Genomic DNA, 21959 nt, shown 5'->3' on the forward strand with positions numbered 1-21959 from the left:
CACAGGCTACCAGGAGGGAAGGTGTGGATAGCAACCTGTGCTTGCACACAGGATTTTTGGTTGGCTGCAGCAGCAGCAGGCTTAGCGTTTCATGCCTGTTTCTGGTGTCTGTGCTGATAGCCACGGCTTGTGCCCACCTCTGGAGCTCATTTAGGCAGTGCTCTGCCTTCTGTGGGCAGACAGGGTAGGAATCCCGTCTCCTGGCACACCTTGAAACAATGGTCTCTTGACTCTTAGGCACTTCCAAACTTTTTACTGGACTCCCTCCTTGTGAGCTGCGGCACACTAGCCCCCTTCAGGCTGTGTTCACTCAGCCAACCCCAGTCCTCTCCATGGGATCTGAACTCCGAAGCCTGAGCCTCAGTTCCCAGCCCCCACCCACCCCAGTGGGTGAGCAGACAATCCTCTCAGGCTGGTGAGTGCTGGTTGGCACCCATCCTCTGTTCAGGAATCTCTCTGCTTTGCCCTCCATACCACTGTTGCTGTGCTCTCCTCTGTGGCTCTGAAGCTTCTTTGCCACCACCCCACCATCTCCACCAGTGAAGGGGCTTCCTAGTGTGTGGAAACTTTTCCTCCTTCACAGCTCCCTCCCAGAGGTGCAGGTCCCCTCCTTATTCTTTTCTCTCTGTTTTTCCTTTTTTCTTTTGCCCTCCTCATGTACGTGGGGAGTTTCTTGACATTTGGGAGGTCTGAGGTCTTCTACCAGCGTTCAGTAGGTGTTCTGTAGGAGTTGTTCCACATGTAGATGTATTTCTGATGTATTTGTGGGGAGGAAGGTGATCTCCACGTCTTACTCCTCCACCATCTTGAAGGTCTCTCAGGCTTAATATTTTTACCTTCTTACATCCAATTCTGTCTTTGTATTCATAGCGCTATTCATTTAATCAATAATCAGTGTTTACATAAAATGAGTATACAGGTGTTTACTTCAGAGCCAGGTCATACTGTATAATTATATTTCCTTCCTTACCCTCCCCCTTATGCTCAGCATTAATGATTATCTTTGGTTTTTGCTCACCTGATATGCTATATTCATGTATTTAATTCCTTGTACATATTCCATTAGCTCTGTCAGACATGCCCACTCATCTTTCTCCACTGATATGCCTCTCATATCAAATATTCTGTGAAGTCCTCTGTTCCTTGGCGACCTCGGTCCTACTGCTTTCTGCCCTCCTGATCTAGCTGGACAGTGTGGCTCCCTAAGCCCGCTGCAAAGCTGGACCCCATGACTTGTGACTTTGGTTTACTATTCTCCAACACTGGGCCTATGATTTTCAGATCCCGTGTCTTTCTCTTACTTTTCTCTTCCAGTAGTTTTGTAGGAAAAGTTGCCAAGGAAGTAAATTCTCTGAGTTCTTGCACATCTGAAAATGCCTTTATTCTACTCTCACATGTGATTTATGCAATGGATAATATAGAAGTTGAACATTTCTTTTAGATTTTTAAAGGCATTGTTCTGTTATATTTTAAAACTCAGTTTTACTATTGAGAAATCTGATGCCATTCTAATTATGTGTTTGGTATATGATTTGTTTTTTCCATCCTCTGTGGAAATTCTCAGGTTATTTTCTTTATCTACAATGTTTGGACATTTTGTCATTATGTACTTTGGTGTGGGTCTTTCCTTGTGCTGAGTACTTGGTGTGCTCTTTTAATGAGAATAAATGTTTCTACTTTTTGTATTATTTCACTGATAATTATCTCCCTTTTGTTTATTGTTTTGTTTTGTTTGTTTACTTTGCCCTGCCTCTTTTTCCTGGATCCTATTCAGTCAAGGGTTAGACTGCCAGGATTGATCCTTTGTCAGTGATGTTTTATTCCCTAATTTCCATTTCTTGTTGTGTGTGGGGTTTTGTTGTTGTTGTTGTTGTTTTTCTGGGAGATTTTCTTAATTATAGCCTTCTAAACTTTCTTTTTCACTTTTTGGTTTGAAATTTTTTGAATATTCTGTATTTCCAAAAGCTCTTCCTTGATATTTGAGCTTTTCCATAACATCTTGTTCTTGTTTTATGCATTATCTTTATTATTGTCTCCAAGGACATTAATTAGAATTGTTTTAACATTGTATTTTTCTCTGTGAAGATCTCTGCATCCTTTGGGTTTATTTCTTCCCTTTGTCTATTTTACACTCTCTTTTTCATGTGGGAGGCTTTCTGTAAGTAACTAACAATCCTTGGTCCTAGGTGAGGCAATAGCAAAGTCAGAATCTCTGGGTGGATCTCATTGACCAGCACACTTGGCTTTCAGATGAACCAGAAAAGAACCTGACTACTTTGCAGGATGACATACAAATATGGTATATAGAGAGAGTTTTTTTCCCTTTGGGAGGGGATTTCATTTCTTCAGGGACAGTCCCTCGATATTACTTACTCTTAGTATGAACATCAGACATTGTTTTGCCTGGGAGTGAAGAGCAATGGGCAAGGGGACTTGATTGTTCTGTTTTGAGTTTAAAAGAATTTTTAGCTATTTTTACCTCGATATCTCACCCTGCCCTTTGCCATGTTTTGAGCTTCTCCTTGGTTATACGAGGGCAAATCTGTTTCTCACTCATCCTTATCTCTTTACAAATGCAGAATGCATTTTAATCTATGGTTTTCTCTGGCCCACTTATCTGTAACCATTTCTCAATCTGCTTGCATTTTCCAGAAATTTGTTTAAATTTCCCCCCCACTCCACTCACTAATATCTTCTCACATTTTCTTTTTTAGCCTTATCAACATATACCTTATTTTAAATTCTTTTGCCATCATTACAGAAGAATGTCTAGAGGTAATGGAAATAAAATGTGTGTAGATATAACCAGAAGTCATAGCTCTTCCTTTCAGAGGTGTTATGATTTTAGATGATATTTTTATTTCTCTTGGGATTTCAGTAGGAATACTTAATTCTGGGTATACATTTAATATATTGTTGAGAGAGAGTTTTGAAAAATCCTCTACCACCATCTTAAGTATTAAGGCAATCAGAAAAGATTCTGCCTTGTCAAAGTCTCATTTAAACTTTAACATGGTCAGAAGCAGCTTTCCATCAGTGGTAGAGTAGGAGAACTATGCTCTGAACTAGAATGGGACTGTTTTTATCTGGTCAGCTTCATTTATTGTCTCTGCTGATACACTAATCAGGGCAGCAGTTCTGGAACATGGAACCAGTTGGACCAGCTAAGAGTTTTACAAAACCTGCCAGGGAGCCATCACAGAAAACTTGAGGTCCCTTAGAAGTTATGTGTAGAATTTCAGTGGATCTACCTTCATAATTTTTCATTTGTTCTTCAAACCATTGACTTGTCCTTTTGTTTTGAAACAGAATCATATTTCTCTCTATATCAAAGAATCTTGCTTTTTTAACCTGACATAGGCATTACATGGAACCCCTGAAGTTATAATACTATGAAAATAAGAGTGGTTATGGCTATAGTGGAAGAATCAACAGAGCCATAACTTTGATGTCTTGGCTGAGACTTTAGTATGACATTGGGGAGGGGCAGGCAGCAGGGGCAGAGAACATGATGAGTTGATTATTTTTAGTAAAATTTTTCCGTGTGTACCTGACATATTCATGCTAACAAAATTAACTTTCAACATGGAATTATTCTTATGCTCTAGAAATGTGAAATTTAAATAGTTGTTCTACTGATGTCCCAACTTCAATAGTGTAGAAAGCAGCCTGTGTTCTTCATGAGCAATAGATAAGTAGTGATCATTTGCTACTAAGTGGAATTTAAACCAACAAAAAGTTGATACTTATTTTACATCATTTTAAACATTTAAGGTTGGAAGATAAAGAACACTTATCAGGTAAGCTAACAATGGAAAATAAAGTAGAAGTGTGTTAACTTCCAAGTCTCTGTTTCTTAAAAGATAGTATCACCAACTGGCTAAGACTAATTCCACTTCTGAAATGAAGATCATCTTCCAATTGACAGCTTACTTTATTACTCAGCTACCCTCCTGGAACTCATAGTGTTTAGAGGGGAGTGAAAAGCTAATGATTATGCATTAGGGTGTGATATATACACAGTAAGAGAGGCATATTGAAAAGTATCATATAGTAGAGCACAAGCTTTCCAGTCAACCAAGACCTGGGCTTGAATCCTGGCTCTGTCATCTGATACATTTATAATCTTGAGCAAATCTTGAGAAACCAGTGCTCAAAATATATTAAAGAAAATCAAATAAGGCAGGACATCTACCCTCAAGGAACTTATAGGAGAGGCAGACAAATCATTAAGAAGAAAAGGTGATGATTGCTATGGTGGAAGAATGTACAGGGTGCTATGGGGTAGAGAAAGGGGCATCTAAATCAGATGAAAGGCCAGTGAAATCTTACAGAGATGTGAGCTTTGAAAGACAAAGATGGTGTAGGGATCGGAATTACAGGCAGAAGCTGTGTCATTAGAAGGTCGTGTATGTGCACAAGGCTTGTATTAATTCTTGTAGACATGGAAAGCTAAGGAAAAGTTTTAAATAGGGGAGTCAGGTTTTCAAACCAGGATTTTCGATAGAGCAATTGAGGAGTTGCAATGTGGGGGATGAAGAGGAGCAAGTGAGACTTGCAGTAGGCAGATTGATGAGTAACAAGTACTCCAGTTGAGAAAAGATATAATGAATACACAGAATGCCAGGTAAAGATGATGAGGGGATGAGGCTACAATGACCAACTTGTCCTAGTTTGCCTAGGACTGTCCTGTTTTAAAAAAAACTGAAAGTCCCATGCCCCGGGAAACCTTTCAGTTCCTGCAAAGCAAGATGGTTGATCAGCCCATCTCAGGCTCTGAAGGTAGGAGTGAAATGGATGGGCACACTGATCCAAGTCATATTCAGATGGTAACATCTATAAGACTCATAACTAGTTGGATGTTGTCAGGGTGGTGACAGAAAGGGAGAAGTTGAAGACACTAATCAGATTTCTAAGTTGGTTGCTGGAGTAGCGAGTTGTACCATCATCTGAGAGAGATTGAATCACTGTGTGTAAATTCTTTCAAATCATGGACTTTTACCTCTACTTTATAGTCCTAGTCAATAGTGCCTCTTTTGCACATCTATTATTCATGGTAGTTCCCTCTCTTAATTCTACAATTTTTATTGATTTGCAATTTAGATCTGAAAAAAAAAAATACAAAGCAATCTTTTAGTGGCTCTATCTTTTGTTAGTGCAGTAACATGGAAATATGTAGCAGTACCCAGGCCATGTGTCCAGGCTGGAGACAATCGCCTTATCTAAAAAACAGGTGCTGGTGTTTGTACTTTTTAGGTTGTTCTTAGTAGAAAGGACTGAATTTTACAGTCGGTCTCCTAGAGAGAGTTCATCTGTTTTAAATACTTCATGACCCCTAGTCTTTGGATTTGATTCCCTAAATGTGTCAAAAACAAATACATTTCAGGCTACCATTCTTATGAAATAACTTTTAAATGATGCCATTTAGAAAAGTCAGGGGAGACATAAAAGTAGCTATTCAGCTCATTTTTAAATTTTCAACTGGATATTTCATATTTATGTTGTTTTCTTATTCTCTGAATGATGGATAACATTCCTTGATTCTTTTCCAAACCAGCTTGATTGTACAAGCCACAGATAAAGGGATACCCAGGCTTTCTGGTACAACTGTGATCAAGATACAAGTGACTGATACAAATGACAATGCCCCAGCTTTCCTCCTCTCTGAAGCAGTGGAAGTTGCAGAAAGTAAGTGTGGTGATTTGAAATATCAAACTTGTATAATATCATCTACCATTATTTCAGCTGGGTGCTATGTGAAATATAAGTACTAATCCTCAACAACCACATAACATAACTAGTTTTTAATCTTCATTTTACAGAATAGAAAATGGAGGGTCAGGAGTTAAATATCAAATGTCAAAGAAGTTAAAGTTGGGATTTTCATTTAAGCAGGAGGCTGGTTTCCCAAGGTCAAACCACCATTCTACACAGCTTCTTTTTGTGTATGGACATTGCTTAAAAGTGAAATCTCTATGAAGAGCATCTTTTGTTGACTGCATTACTCACTGTAAAGCTCCCCTGAGAGGCAGTGATGTTCTTAGACTAATAACTCTATTAGTGTTTGTGTTGCTGAACTCAGGTCTGGCTGCTCACCACTCGAAAGTCAAACTCAAGAGGCAAGTGTTGGTAGAAAGGAAAGGCTGATTTTTTTCAGGAGGCCAGTAATTGGGCGGGGAAGACATACTTGTGTCCGAAGGCCAATTCCCCACTGCTGATCAGGGGGCAAGAACTTCTAAAGGGGAGTTTCATGGGTGTATAGCCAGAGGGAGGGGGCTACGAGCAGAAGAGCACAGTCAGCTCTGAGGATCAAGTTGAAATTGGTCATGTGGTGGTCTGATCAGCATCATCTTGATTGCTTTAAGCCCAGTTAATCTTCAGTTCCAGGGTTGGTTTGTTCCCATTTCTTTAAGGCTGATTCTCAGAATTGTGGCAGCTTATGTCATGGCTACAGTCTGGCCATCATATAGTTAACTTCTTGATCTGGTAGAGGTTTCAGTGTCTACAAAACAGCTCAAAGAATATGGCCCAGAATATTATCTATAGCCCCTGAGGAGGAGCTAAAGGTCCTTGACCATGCTTAATGACTAAACTATTATGATTTTGTCCTGTTTGACTACTTTTCTTTTGTTTCTGTATTTCCTCACTTCTCTGATTAAATTTATTCTTTTATTTTTTTCATTTTTTGGTCATGTCACGTGGCTTGCAGGATCTTAGTTTCCCTACCAGGAATTAAACCTGGGCCCTCAGCAGTGAAAGCATGGAGTCCTAACCACTGGACCACCAGGGAATTCCCTAAATCTATTCTTTGACTAAAATTTTTCTACAGACAAAAGAAAGGGGGAGGACATAATGGGGAATCTGTCCCAGGAAAGCCCCATAGGGTTCTTCTCAGTTTTATTTTCAGTACACTAATGACAAGTAATAAGTGAAGGGAGTTGGATATTCTTCGCACAGAGTTATCATTTTCCTCTAGTGTAAACTAAACTTCAACATTTGCAGAAAAATTTTACCACATTAATGGTAGAGGTTGAAAATACAAAGTTTTAAGTTATATTCTGATTAGCTTTAATTGTTTGGGTCTCTGGGTTATATGAAGACTCCATAGTCTGTGATCTCAAAGTTGTTTGTGGTCAATGGCTGTACTGGTAAAACCCAGCCCAACGTTTTATAGTTGAAGTTGCAAATTGTGGCCCTTCACTATCCTCTCTCCTTTCACTCTTAATATCCAACTTCTTCCTAAAATGTGCCTAACATTTTGTTATGTTCACTTTCCAAACAAATTATAAACATTACTGCTTGCAGAGGGCTATATTCCAGAAATTTTTATATATAAGGATACCTACAAATATTTTTAAAAATCTAAAATACTCTGCCAATAAAAAATTGTCTAGTTTCGCCTCTCACTGATTGGATATATTTTTCCCAGCTTTTACTGAAGGTAAGAGTACATGCACTGGAATCAAAATGCAGCAATGTGTCTAGGATAAATATATCACAAGAACAAGCTGTATAAATCAAAACATACCGAAAGGGGTCAAGTGTGGTTGGTTCATGTCAAGAATGTTCAAATTTGAAACATGAAAATTATGAGTCTCCCACACAGTGGAACTATTCTGAATGCCTTGGCATCTTCTTTCCACCTGCACCATACCTGTCAGCTCCAAAACAAAGTCCCTGTCTTGGCAGTTTAGGCTAGAGAACATATACGACATGTGAGACATTTACCATGTCATCTATTTGTGATTTTTTTTGGTGAATAATATTAGATATCTGCTTTCATCACTAGTATGATGTATACTTTCTATAGTCTTGATAATTTTGAGAGTCAGATTTTAAGAGAAGGAAGCAGTGTGTGCCACTCAAAAGAAATAATTTTATAAAAATGGATATAAGGAACTAAGTATCTATTTCTAACTTCAGTATCCAAATATTTTCATTTAAATCTTGCCTACTTTTCATAAATTTATGTTTTGTATTAATGTTTTGAGTAATAACCTTCTTCCCACCCACATCCCCATTAATATATGGTTTTGATATAGAAACTATATAGTACAAATAAGTGGCTTAGAATGTTTCTTGGTGCTGGAATTGTGTTATATGATGAAAAATGTAATATAAAAATTGAATATACCCTACTTCCTCAATTCCATACTCAGTGGTAAATTTTCACTTTTATTGGGCTCATAAATTCTTCAGAGTTTTTGTTCAGTTCATAACGAGGCTTGTATGAGAAATCATGCCAATAGCAAATCATGTTGGACTTAAAATCAAAATGCTTGGATTGAACTGTTAAAGAAAAATATTTCAGAAGATGACTTTTAATGGAGACTGACAGTGGTCATGACTATTTCAGATTCTTTGCCTGGTGTAATTGTGACTCAGATATCAGTTCATGATGTGGATTTGAATCCAGCTTTCATCTTCAGTTTCGTCAAAGAGAGTAATCCTGGAACTAAGTTCGCTATTGATCGGAACACTGGGATAGTGGTGCTAGTGAAAACACTGGACTTTGAAGAAGCTACTGAATATGAGCTGCATATCCAAATTTCAGATTTGGTGCACCACACGGAGGGGACACTCATTGTCCATGTGCTGGACGTCAATGATAACCCACCAGTATTTTCTCAAGATTCTTACCAGGTAGAGAACTTAAGAGATGTTGAAAGTTGAAAGAATAGGGAATAATGTTGACACTAATTTAGACAAACAGACAGTATTCACTGCTTTTACTGCCTAAGTTGTTGCTGAGAGTTTTATATTTAATATTATGGAGGATAGAAGTACATATGGAATTGAATATCACATTCAATTCAGTTGCTTAGGTATGTATCACAAATCATCATATGAAAGTATGTCACCATTTTTCTAGTTTTTAGGGATTGGGATCAAGTTGTTCATAATAATTGGGACTTGCCTAATATTTGTAAAGCCACAAATAAGACAATAAGGTAGTTTGGATTATCTGCAGTTAATTTGAGAAAACCTTTTCTTTCCTAGGCATGTATTTTTGAATATATTGATTAACATTTTGCAGAAACAAATCATGAACAAAACTGTACAGTGTAAACTGTAGATTTTAGAGCATAGTATAGGCTTATAGAGTTAAGGACAATGATAGCATTCACCTAAGTACTTGGATATGGGCTCCAGGACTCTTGAATGTAACAAATGCAAGGTTTACCTGTAAATACAGGAGAGAAACTAACAAATGCAAGGTTTACCTGTAAACACAGGAGAGAAGCTAACCTAAGTAATGATCTTCTGTGAAGGCTTGTTAAATAATACAATGCTCATAATTATAAAATGTACAGTATAATAATACATTAGTAAATGCATTAGCTGTCCTCTACCACACAGAAATAATTTTTAGAAGGAAAAGTTTTCATAATAAAATTCAAAACTGAATGAAAAATTTTAAAAGTTTTTTTTTCTGAATTCTGGAACTACTAATACAATCTTCTTAATATGTTCACTCTATAAATTAATCTGCCTAAAAAAGTCAGGTTCTCTGTCTTTTCTATAAGCAAAATGAATAAAAGGGCCTCAGGTTCTGACCCTGCTCATAAAAATAGCTACAACCTTTAAGCACAGTGCCCATATCCCTCTTTTTCCCTCAGGTCACCATTACCGAATCGGTGCCTGTGGGGCACACAGTGCTGACCGTGGTGGCCACAGATGTGGAAAGCAACGAGAACATTTCTTACAGGATCCTTTCTTCTTCTAAGGCATTTTCAATTGATCCTACAAATGGTGAGTTATTTATAGTGGCTTTAGCATTCATAGGTTTGAGTTACAGGGTGGAAACCTGAAATAATCCTTTCCAAATGTGCCACCTCCATCCCCACATGCTGGTATCAAAGACACCACCTTCTTATTTCTCTTCACATCAAATGCTGTGGTAGCAGATCCTGGTGCTATTTCTCTTCTCCAACATCTCAATGGCTGGAAAGAGAAAGCAACTGATTAAATGCTGGCAAATGCACAGAAGTTCAGAGACCTCAGTATAGTAAATACCAGCTCATCCAGCCAACCAAGCACAGTTGAGGTAATTAGCCCAGGCCTCAACAAGAATCAAAATGAAGTCAAAGGGGTTCATTTAGAACTGAAGACTTCGTGTTACCAGAGTTTAGAAGCTTTTTTTCCAAGTGAAGTACAAGAAGTTCAGTAACAGCATCACATATTCAACAAGGACCAAAAAAAAAAAAAAAGCACAAAAACACAAAAAGGAAAATTATTTGAGCATCTCTACTAAGTGAAAACCATTGAGGATGTTCTGGTTTCTTTGATGCCTCCCAAGGCTCCTTGTTTTGTTATCAGAGATCAAGACCTTTGTGGTTGTGAAATGCATTCAGGCAAATGATTTCAGGTTAGAAAAGTTAAACACTGTATAGAGAAAATTTAACAGCAAGTAGACATTAAAGGCTAAATTTGATAAAGATGAATAAAACCATTGAGGATGTTCTGGTTTCTTTGATGCCTCCCAAGGCTCCTTGTTTTGTTATCAGAGATCAAGACCTTTGTGGTTGTGAAATGCATTCAGGCAAATGATTTCAGGTTAGAAAAGTTAAACACTGTATAGAGAAAATTTAACAGCAAGTAGACATTAAAGGCTAAATTTGATAAAGATGAATAATTAGCAAAGTGCTGTCCCTAGCAGAGCACATGCTAGAAAAGAACAGGGTTGGGACACATTACACTGTGTGTTCCCCATCTCCACCCACCACTGCGTTGTTTCACAAGTGAGAGCTGACTTATAAGTCAAACTCTGGATGATCGATGTTAATTAGGTTTACTCTGCTGATCACTTTGCAGTTACACAAATATCGAATCATTATTTTGTACACCTGAAACTAATATAATGTTATATGTCAATTATATTCTCAATTTTTAAAAGTTAACCTCAGGATTACCTGAAGGGAGAATTTAGTCACAAAATATCAGTATGAGGCCCGCAGAGTATGGTAATGGTGAGAAGTAGGTAATGTTGCCACACAGCCTGTAGATGAATGATTACTGTGTGGACTCGAACATGTCAAGAATTTGGCTTTCCTCTCTCTCTCCGTCTCTCTCTCTCTGCCACAGCAAATTGTGGTGTGATGTAGTCCCTCTGAGCACTCAATCCTGGCAACACTTTTGCTTGATATGCATTATCAACAAACTTTACATTGATTAGAATGTTTTTAAAATCTTGAATATTATCAGGTCAACTGAATTCATGGTGGGACCCAAACTGAAATGTGGCATTTAAAAGATACCATTTTGTATTCTTTCTTTGTGACCATACTTAAAACACATTTTCCTTAGAAAAATATCGTTACATACATACTTATAAAAATTATATATTTTTATATTTAAGATGATAAAATGTATTACACATATTTCATCAATAGGGGAAAAATCCACTTGCTGAATTAAACAAGAGATTTAGGAAAAGCATCTCTAGAATTAAGCAATAGTTGTAAGTCTGCATTATCATATTTGCTACTTTCATTTGACTAGCATGAGTGCCATCCAGCATTTCCAGAATAAATACCTTTATGCCAGAATGTCTCTATACATGTGTCTATGCGTAGTAGAATGGGGTATAAATTATTCAAATAAGAATACATCTTCTTTAAAAAGTAATAATTGAACAATTTACTATACAAAAATAAAATTTTTAAAAACTTGTGGCAAAGTCATCTTCAAGCAGCACACATATTTAATAGCGTGAATGCCATGAAAGTTATTTCTGAATCTTAAGTGTTACAAAAGTATAAATGTAATAATCTAAATTTTCTATTTGGAGTTACCTTTGGTTGTAACTAACAGATATCTTTACATATTCGTAAATATTTGCTGACTAAGATGATCATAAAATTTTTACTTCACAACATTGAAAGACTATGTCTTGTTTTTCAGGCACAGTATATACGATCAATCCTGTCTTACTTCTGGATAGAAAATCAACAATTCGATTTCTTGTTGAAGCCAGTGATGGTGGAATTCCTGACCTGAAGGCTGTTACCTTAGTGGAGATAGAAATACAGGATGTGAACAATTATGCCCCTGAGTTTGCAAAAGAATTTTATAATCTTAGCTTGAGTGAAGACACTCCAATTGGAAGCACACTTGTCACCTTTTCAACTGTTGACCATGACTGGACCCATGAAAACACTCATGTTGAATATTCCATCATCAGTGGTAATTCACAGAACAATTTCCATGTGGAAACTAGTTTCATTCATTCAGAATATACTTACAAGCAAGTTGGTTACCTGGTGTTGATTCACAATCTGGACAGAGAAGCAACCGCCAGTCATAAGCTTGTGCTTCTGGCATCTGACCATGGCTGCCCTCCACTGAGTTCCTCAGCCACTGTGTCAATAGCAGTGCTCGATGTGGATGATAACCCACCTGCATTCAGCAGTCTGGAATATCATGCCCACATCAAGGAAGGTACCCCTCGAGGGAGCCCCATCACTGTGGTCTCAGCAAGTGACTGTGATGTGGCTTCACATGCAGAAATCGTCTACCACCTAATCTCTGGAAATGAGAAGGGGCATTTTCACTTAGAAGAAAAAACTGGAGTTCTTTATTTGATTAAACCTTTGGATTATGAAGAAACGATAAAATTTACTTTAACTCTCCAAGCTTCAGATGAAGAAAAGAAGCATTTTTCTTTTGCAGTTGTGTTTGTCAATGTCCTGGATGATAATGACCATGCACCTCAGTTTATGTTCCCAAACTTGAACTGTGCTGTTCCTGAAAATCTTCCTGTTTTCTCCACCATATGTTCTGTAAATGCTTTGGATTTTGACACAGGTCCTTATGGAGACTTGACCTATTCTATAGTTTCACCCTGTTCTCTCCTTCATGAGATGCCGCATGATCATGACCTCTTCCTCATTGACCCCTTATCAGGGGATATTTGTGCTCAGCAAGTCCTTGACTATGAACATGACAAAAAATACTGCCTCACAGTTCAGGCCAAAGACAAGGGTGACTCAACAGCCTCCTTAATGGTTTGGGTGGATATTGAAGGGATAGATGAGTTTGAACCCATTTTCACTCAGGATCAATATTTTTTCAACCTCCCAGCAAAGAGTAATGTAAGACAGTTGATTGGCAGAGTGGAAGCATCAGATGCAGATGCTGGTATTGATGGAGTTATTCTTTACTCCCTCGAAACTCCATCTCCCTTCTTTTCAGTAAATAAAACTAATGGAAATATTTATTTAAGTAGAGCCCTTCCCCTAGTAAAAAGTCAAGTCAGCAAAGAAGACACCATCAAAATGAAAATAATTGCTCGTAGCCCCAAACCGGACTCCAAGTTTACATCTTGTACTGTTTTTGTGAATGTGTCTTTTTCCTTGGAAGGAAAACACTCCACAGAATCAGCTAGCAGCTTTTTGATCAGTCTCACTGTCTCCTTTTTAGTGTTTTTGTTACTTGTCTTCATTCTAATTGTACTTATTTTAAGACATAAACAAAAAGATGCAATAAACAATTATAAAGAAAAGAAAACATCATCATCCTTAGATATCAGTGTGAGACCGACCAGGGATGCCAGCACGCTGAAACCCTTCCAAAAAACTAATGAGAGTGATAATGAGGTAGTGCCCGTGGACTCCATGCCTGAATGGTTGAGTTTAACAAGAATTATGGAGAAGGACATTGCACATCTGTACAGGCACTCAAATTCCAGTGATCACTATTCTGTGGAAGGAGAAACTGCAGAAGATAAGGAAATCCAGAGGATAAATGAGCACCCTTACAGAAAGGACTCTGACTCAGCTCTGAGTGATCGGGAGTCCAGGGTGCCAGACTCTGGCATTCCAAGGGAATCAGACCAGCTCTCTCGTTTGTCTGGGGAAACTGATGTGGTGGTCACTGCTGAAACAGCAGAAACCAGCCATACATTTGAGGAAGGAGATCAAGGACAGGGCTGTGGCACTACCTATGTTCAAAATAACATCTTACTCCAGCCTCTAAAGAAGAGAGAGGGAAAAGTGAGCATCCTGGCTGATGTCAGAAAAGAGGCCGTCTTTATTTCAGGTGATCAGAAAGCAGGATGTGCAGCTCTTTCAACCCAGAGAAACTATGACCATGATGTAAGAGGCAACTATCACTGGGATTATCTCCTCAGTTGGGAACCCAAGTTCCAACCTCTTGCATCAGTATTTAATGATATTGCAAAACTAAAGGATGAGCACTTACATATGCCTGGCATTCCAAAGGAGAAGAAATCTTTTGTTTTTCCACCACCTTTGATAACAGCAGTAGCCCAGCCCGGGATTAAAGCAGTTCCACCAAGAATGCCAGCCATATCCCTGGGGCAGGGACTTCGGAAATATCCACACTCCCCCATTCGCTATCATCAAAGTTCTCTGCCGAAAGCCATGATGCCCAGTTTTTCTCCATCCCTTTCTCTGCTGACCACACAGACCCCTGCCATAACCCCGCTGCTGTCAGATGGAGAGTTATTAGGAACACATCTGAGTGGCACATGCCATGAACCTAAAGCGGCAGATGAAGCTCAAATATAAAACAATTGTGATGTCAAGCACCTGCTCTCCATTGGTCAGAATGATTGGACAAAACATTCCTAAGTGAGCTCCTTGAGATTGGGTTCATTTATCTATGAGTGAGGGATATAATTTAGTCTAGGTTTTTAGAACCCTCTCATTTAAGTTTGGAGAAGTTTTTTCAGTCTTAATGAGAAGTTACCCTGTCTTTTAACCTTTATGTTTTGCTCTCAGGACTCAAGTTTGTATATATTAAGTAGTGTATATTCTGTCACACCTGCTCTTCTGTATGGTTAGATTTCCAAAGGACACAGTGAACTTGGCTGACTGCCAAAACGTTCATATGAAAATAAATAGAAATAAAGTATACTGTATTCTGGTCACTTTACTGCTGATTATTCTGCTATTTATAAAACAAATTAGTAAAGACTGAATAAAAATGAGTGTAGGACAGAAAGTAGCAGAGAGGAGAAATTTGGAAGAATAAACAAGTTGTAAAGTGAAGCAGTTTTCTGCAGACCTGATATACTTGGAGATGCATTTCCCCATTTTCCCTGTAAGCCACACTTGGGGAATTTAGCCATAATTTGAATTTACTGTGGTGTCTTTTGGAAATCTAATGAGAAATTAAGAATGAAATTTGTCATACCTCTGTGCCAAATAAGAAAATTATTCTTGATTAAATGAACCAGAAATGCATGTTCTTAATGGAGAGCCAGTATTGATAAAAGCAGTAATGTGTGGTTGGCTGCCACTGAAGACATATTTCCTTGGCCTTCTTTACAAATAAAATGATTTTTTTTTTCAATGCTCTGTCTTGTAACATGGTACGGGTACAGACACTAAACTCTGAAGATTAATTTTTGTATATTTCTTCATTTTATTTTCTTCTACATTCAGTAACTTTTGGTGAGAAATAATTTATCCATTCAATGTTAGTTTAAAAATTTTCACTCAGATAAAATTATGTTATTTGCTAATAATAAATTTCATAGAGTAATGTAGCAATATATTTTTAATGAAGATTTTTTTATATAAGTACTCCTACTATAAAAGTTAAGAATGGATGTCAGAAGTCTTTCTACCATTTGTTTATACTCGTATTTAGCTTCAACTGTCACTAGGCGGAACAGTTTGGCAACATGGTTAAAATAATTCTGTTTTGTACAACTACTGTTTCAGAAATATAGTGGTATTGTGTGGTGCCCATATATATATGTATATATAAAATGCTATCTCCTTCTGTTTGGTGAGCCTGAGAATCTGTCAGAGATTCTTATCCCTTCCAAGAAAGCAGAGCACATCCTCATGAGGCTGGTCCAAAAGTCATCCATGGTAGGCAACGTGGCCAGGCTTTGGAGTAAGAGTTTAGGATTCTAATGTCGAGTCTAGAGGGCATCTGGTGTAGTTTTCTTAGTAGTTAGTGTGGGATTCAGCTATAGGAATATTTCCTTTATGTTTTCTTTCAGTAGTCCTATCTGTAAATTTATGTGGGATGACTAATGTCTCTTTACTGAAAAACATTTTAGGATGCCATGTTTGATATCTAGTTTTGTAGATAAATAATTCTAAGAGTTCCTATGCTGATTTTATCAAATATATATTAGAAATTGTATGAAACATGAAGGCTTTTGGAGAAGCCTGGAATCCTGGGGAAAGTGATTTAGGCATGGAACGCTTAAATATTAAAGGATGAATGCGTGTTTCTCTTTTTCTTCATGGCATCCGGAGAAGAAGATTTCATGGTTTTTCTAAAAAAAAATAATAATTATTACAGCGTTCCAATGTTTATTCTCTCTTTGATTTTCTTCAAAATATTCCTTTGAGCATACGAAGAAATGCTATATTGATTTTCTTTTCTAATTATACATGGAAGTTTTGTTTTGCAACAGAATTATTTCTAGGAAGCAAGAACATTTTGTTGTTTTTAATTAAACAAGTTCTTCATTACTTATGCTTAAAAAGCTATCTATCTAACTCTTCTGTAAGTCATTTGCCAGTGATTTTATTCCTCATTCTGGACATGATTCTGCATTTTTTTCTAGACATTTAATAAAAACAGAAGACATGAAGAATTTAGAGCTATTTCTTACCAACATCTAGTGAATTTTTAATTGATGACTTTATTAATACAGTATCCAAAGCCACACCACTGCCAAACGACTATTACAGTAGGGTTGAGAGTAAAAATGTGAACATGCTGGTTAAGTGTTTGCAGTAAATCATATGTCAGCCCTTTCAACTAGAGTGCTTTTTTCCTAAGTAAACAATATAATTTGTACAGTTTTCCTTCAAGTTTAATATTAACTTGCCTCATATGTTCTGTGTTACTTTGCTGATCTACACACCAGCTTTAGCACTCTGGAGGGGGTACAGAACTTGTTAGTGGAAAATCATATTAAGCCCCAAATTCATAAGCTATAAAATAAAAGACAGTTGTCTCTTGTGGAATTTTGCCTGCCTGAAATTCTGGACTTTCTCGTTGGCAGCCTTAAAAATACTGGTGTAAATCAGGACCAAATGGATATCAAAATTCCATGTCCTAGTAGTAATCATGGAGTTAGCTTCCAAAACAGATTCCCAGGCAAAGAAAAGGAAAAATGCAGCATCTTTAGGGATTTGATCATTTAACTGTTCTTTAAAAATATTATAATGCACTGTAAACTACCAGCTGCTTACAGGTGTGCACACTTGGTCCATGATAGATGTCCTTGTGAGACAGGGCTTGTGTTTCTCAGCAACTTTACCCTCAGTTTCAGAGTCCCCCTTTCTGTGTTTTCCAGAAGTTATGCTGATGAAAATTAATTATTAATTTAAAAATTATTTCCATCCAAACATGTTTTGTTACTTTTGTTTTGACCTTTTACACATACCTTATCTTTAAGTTAAAAAAAAGCAAGACATAACTAAGAGGATCTAAGATGTTAACCCACTTCAGAGCAATGAAGGGTATGGATGGCTAGTGGATTCTCACATGATGTCATGGATAAGCTCATTGGGTTTATTTTCATTGAGCTCGAAACTATAGAGCTATCTGTTTGGTCATAGCTGGAGAGTTTGTTTGGGTAATCATTATGTCCAAGAGGGATACCAGGACCAGGAAAGTTGCAGAAGTGTTGCTTATGACCCAAACCAAGCATTCCAGTGTGAGTCACTGAAAGTAGCTTTCATCCATTGTAAAGATGGAGGGAGAGAAGGAGGAAAGGAGAGAAGGAACAAAGGACAGAAGAGAAAAGAGAGGATCAAATCTGAAAAGGAATAGTTTGGGGCATAGGTAAAGAAATACAAGAAGGCAAAAGGGTAAGGACTTGTAAAAAGAAATTTTTAAGTGTAAAGATTTTGCTGAGTCACTTGCCCTTCCTGGTTTGTCCTGTTGAGGAATCTCTCTCTTTTTTAAGGAATTTCTTTTCTCCTTCTTATCTGCTCCTCTCAAGTCTCTCCCTCCAACATCTGAAAATTTAGGTTTATCAAGCTGTGAACCTAAAGCTAGGTGACAATGAACTAGAATGCATTTGACCACAAGCACTTGAATTTGTTGTGGGGTGTTTTATTTTTTTTCTTTTTGGTGAATTAAAGAATGAAAAAATCGGAATGATTGCCTTACCTTATTCCCCACTCTACATAACTTTGGCATTGCAAGAGCCACGATTTTATGTTGGTGACTTCATACCAAATAATGAAAGTTCAGAAGGCAGTTGGGACAGAATGTGGAATTTTAATACTTAGTCTTTTTTTCTGGTAGCTCATCCTTTTTGAAAATGAGCACTTGCTTCGTAATTGGGATTTTTTATTAAAATGTTACATTTTGTATAACTTTTAAGCCACAATATAGGCATAATCGATAGTTTGTTCTCAAGTATTGTCAATTTTATTTGAATTCTGATGACATAAATTATTTTGATTCCATATTCATCAAAGAAATCTGTTAGAAACAAAATTATGGCAATCTTAGAAAGAATCAACCCAAAATGACTGGAGTATCAGACTATTTCTTCCTCTTAGACACTTGGCACTTGGCTATTTAATGACAATTTAGCACTTCCTACTGTTTTGGTCTATATAACTTTCCTCATCTCACCCAATATATTTGCTAAGCCAAAACTGTGAAATGAGTAGTAGAGAGGGGAAAGTGTACCAAATAAATAGCAGATGCACAAGTGCATCTCTTGAGTGAGAAAACCTTATTTTGGTTAGAAAACTAAATACACGGATTTTGTTGTTAGATAGTAAACCCTCAGGGCAAAGGCCTGGTCTCCACCTGTATTATGAAATACAGATGTTCTTAGAATGAATGAGTACATATGTGAATGTGCAGACAAGGCCATAGTTTGAGGGTGAGGCGCATAAGCCTTGACCCAATAAGGTGGGAATTCTAACATAGTTCTGTGATTTTAACCAATCATAGGAGAGAGAGAAAGTCAGTGTAAAGAGCATGTCAAAATATTATAGAATATCTTAGATAAAGTCAAATGACCAGGTAATTCTTTCTTCAATTTGATTTGTTTTCTCTTTCTCCCTTCCTTACAATGTACATACATTTCTTGTGAGTTTTAGACATAAAAGAAACAAGTTATGGATGACATTCAAAAGCATATTGTTTGAGACAGTAACATTACCTGACTAAGCACACTGGTTTAATTTAGTTTCAGTTCCTGGATTAAACCACAACTGCCCTATGCCTAGCAGAATAAAGTTCTATCAATAAGAGAATATAGTTCAGTAGATATGCTTAGAATGTTTACATCAAAACTTATTAAAATATAAAATAAAAGCAATAGGAGGAATTTATGAAGGAAATTCTATATATGCATATATTTATATGTGTTAAAAGTGATATTTTAAACAAGTACAGATTATTTATCAATAATAAATACATACTGGGGAATTGAGGGAGGGGGTAAATATGATGTATTTCTTCTCACACCATAAACAAAGCTGATTTTTAACTGGATTAATGAGTAAAAGTTAAAATGAAACCATAAGGACTGGAAGAAAAGCATAGAATAGAGGTAGGAAAGACCTTTTTTAAATATAAAAGTAATAAAAAGTATTGCTTTTTATTATGACAATCAAAAGTACTGTAACAAGTTATGAGAAATGATAAGTGGGAAATACTTCATAGGTTTAATCAACAAATACTTAGTACCTATTGTGGGCAAGTCATGGATCTGGGGCTCTGGAGATACAGGAGTCAGGAGCATAGATAAAGCCAGTGAATTTATAACACTTACTTTTTATTAAGGGAGATAAAAATAAAAATACAATTTCAAGTAATGTTAAGTGTTATATGAAGAAAAAAATTTTAAAGCTATAAAGAAAAACAAAGACATTGACAAGGTTGTGGTGGAATACAGCAGTGCAATCCTGATTGAATCTTTGGGGGAGGTTTCTGATACGATGCTATTTGAACTGAATGAAGTGAATGAGCCATGCAAAGATCTGAGGGGAAAGCATTGAAGGTACATGTGTCAGCAAGCACAGGGGGCCTGGGGTAGGAGCAATTGGAGTGTTTGGAAAACTAAAGCCAGAGTGGTCTAGAATTAGTGTGAGAGGAAGAGTAGCATGAAATAACATCATAAGGGTAGCTAGAGTTCATATATGTAGGGTTTTGTAGGTTATGGTAAAAGGCTTCAGATTTTGTTCCAAGTGTTATGGGAAATCATTGGTGGCTTCTGCTCAGAAATATGATATTATCTGATTTAAATTTTTGAAGGGTAACTGGCTAATTTGTGAAAAATAGACCAATGCAGAGGTGGGGAGCAGGTTAGTGCAGTAATAGTACCCTAGTCAATTGGCTATTGCAGTAATCTCAGCTGGTGATGATTGTAGTTCAACTGGGCTGTTATAAATGGAGGTGAATAGAGTCAAGATATATATTGGAGGAAATGTTGCTAGTTCTTGATAGTGAATTGGATATGGGTATGGAGAAAGCTAGACATGAGTCCAGTGTTTAAGAGAGAATTTAGGACTATAGAGAAAAATTGCAGTCATCAGATTATGGATATAATTTAAAGTCAACTGGATGAGATCAGTGAGGAGTAAATGTAAATAGAGAAAAGATCCCAAGACTACTTCTTGGTCCTTACCAAGAGGTCAAAAAATAAAGAAGATCCAGAAAATAAATCCCAGAATAAAACAACTAGTGAGAAAGAATAGAAAATCAGGGGAGTTTGATTTTCCAAAATCCAAGTAAAGAAAGCAGTTTACGTTCTGGTTAGTGCAAGATAGCAACATCAGTGTAGATTTTAAATATTCTCAAATGACCTTATGAAACAGAACAAGTGAAGTCATTCCTACAAATTCTATAATATAAGCAGGCAAAACAAAAACACCAATTATTAGCAGTAGCAGTAAGGAGCAAAGGAGGAATTTCCAACTTTCAGCTAGAGAACCAGGAATCTCCAACAAGTACATGCCTATGCAAGAAAGATCTATCCTTGGAAGAGAAACCTAGCAGGCAGGTCTGAGAATAACTGTCAAAACTGGGAAAGGGTTACAGAACACCCACTTTGTAGATGAATGTAGAAAGACTAAAGTGAAATTAGACTATGCTGGTGTGTCCAAGTCCTCAGAGCTTTCAGAAATACACAACAAAATTGCCTTCTAAAAGGCACACAAATTGCCTTCTAAAAATTGCCACACCAACTCTCCTGAAAGTAGAATTCAAATTCATATGACCAGTAAAGGGAAAGAAGTCTTAGATACAAAGGGGGAAAGGGGACCAGAGAAACTAGAAGGTACAAAAATACTCTTATTTATAAATAATTTGCAGAAACAAGAGAAGAGGGGGGGTCCTAGGACCATGAATCTAGGAAAGCTATTCTGGTCTGTCATCACCCCTATACGGTAAAGTTCTAAAATAAGGAAAATCCATCTCAATAAAACATGAGTAACAGAAAATAATTGCAATATAAAATATATTGTAAACAAAAAGACTAATTCTCTGAATGATGTAACAATGGACAGTGAAGACACATTAGAATAATTATGACTAAAAGGCCAAAGAAAACTGTGACTTAATATTTCAAAACTAGCTAAAAAAAATTAATAAAACACTTTCTAAAACACCATAAAGTTTGCATAATCAATAAGAAAAGACTAGCTAAAAGATGTTAAAAGAAAGAGCTAAATGAATAATTAAAAATAAAAAATAAATCAGAAGACTAAACTAGAAGGAACAAAAAGTTAATAGATACTAATGAAATGATAGTAAGAGAAAAAGAATTAAAAGAAAAAAATGGAAAAAATCAAACAGAATTTTTTTAAATGAGTAAAAGAATTAGAGATGATAGATTTAGCAGACTGGAAAAAATGATTCAATGTGTGTATAAATTTCATTCCTTAAGAAGAAAACTAAAGAAAGCAGAAAAATTATAATTCAATAACACTTTCCAGACATAAAACAAAATTTGAATTTACATATTGAAAACGTATACCATGGAAAAATCA

General features: G+C 36.7%; 1 protein-coding gene across 1 annotated transcript in view; it reads left to right on the plus strand.

Moving 5' to 3' along the window:
- Nucleotides 1-14531, plus strand: part of DCHS2 (dachsous cadherin-related 2) — a 304834-nt gene extending 290303 nt beyond the window's left edge. The window contains exons 18-21 of the mRNA XM_007450282.1: nt 5558-5688; nt 8357-8643; nt 9621-9753; nt 11905-14531. Of these exons, the coding sequence (XP_007450344.1) occupies nt 5558-5688; nt 8357-8643; nt 9621-9753; nt 11905-14531 (3178 nt within the window). The remainder of the gene's footprint in view (nt 1-5557; nt 5689-8356; nt 8644-9620; nt 9754-11904) is intronic.
- Nucleotides 14532-21959: the final 7428 nt, after the last annotated feature.

This window comes from Lipotes vexillifer, unplaced genomic scaffold (assembly GCF_000442215.2).
Source record: "Lipotes vexillifer unplaced genomic scaffold, Lipotes_vexillifer_v1.1 scaffold266, whole genome shotgun sequence".
In the NCBI taxonomy this organism is placed as follows: domain Eukaryota; kingdom Metazoa; phylum Chordata; class Mammalia; order Artiodactyla; family Lipotidae; genus Lipotes; species Lipotes vexillifer.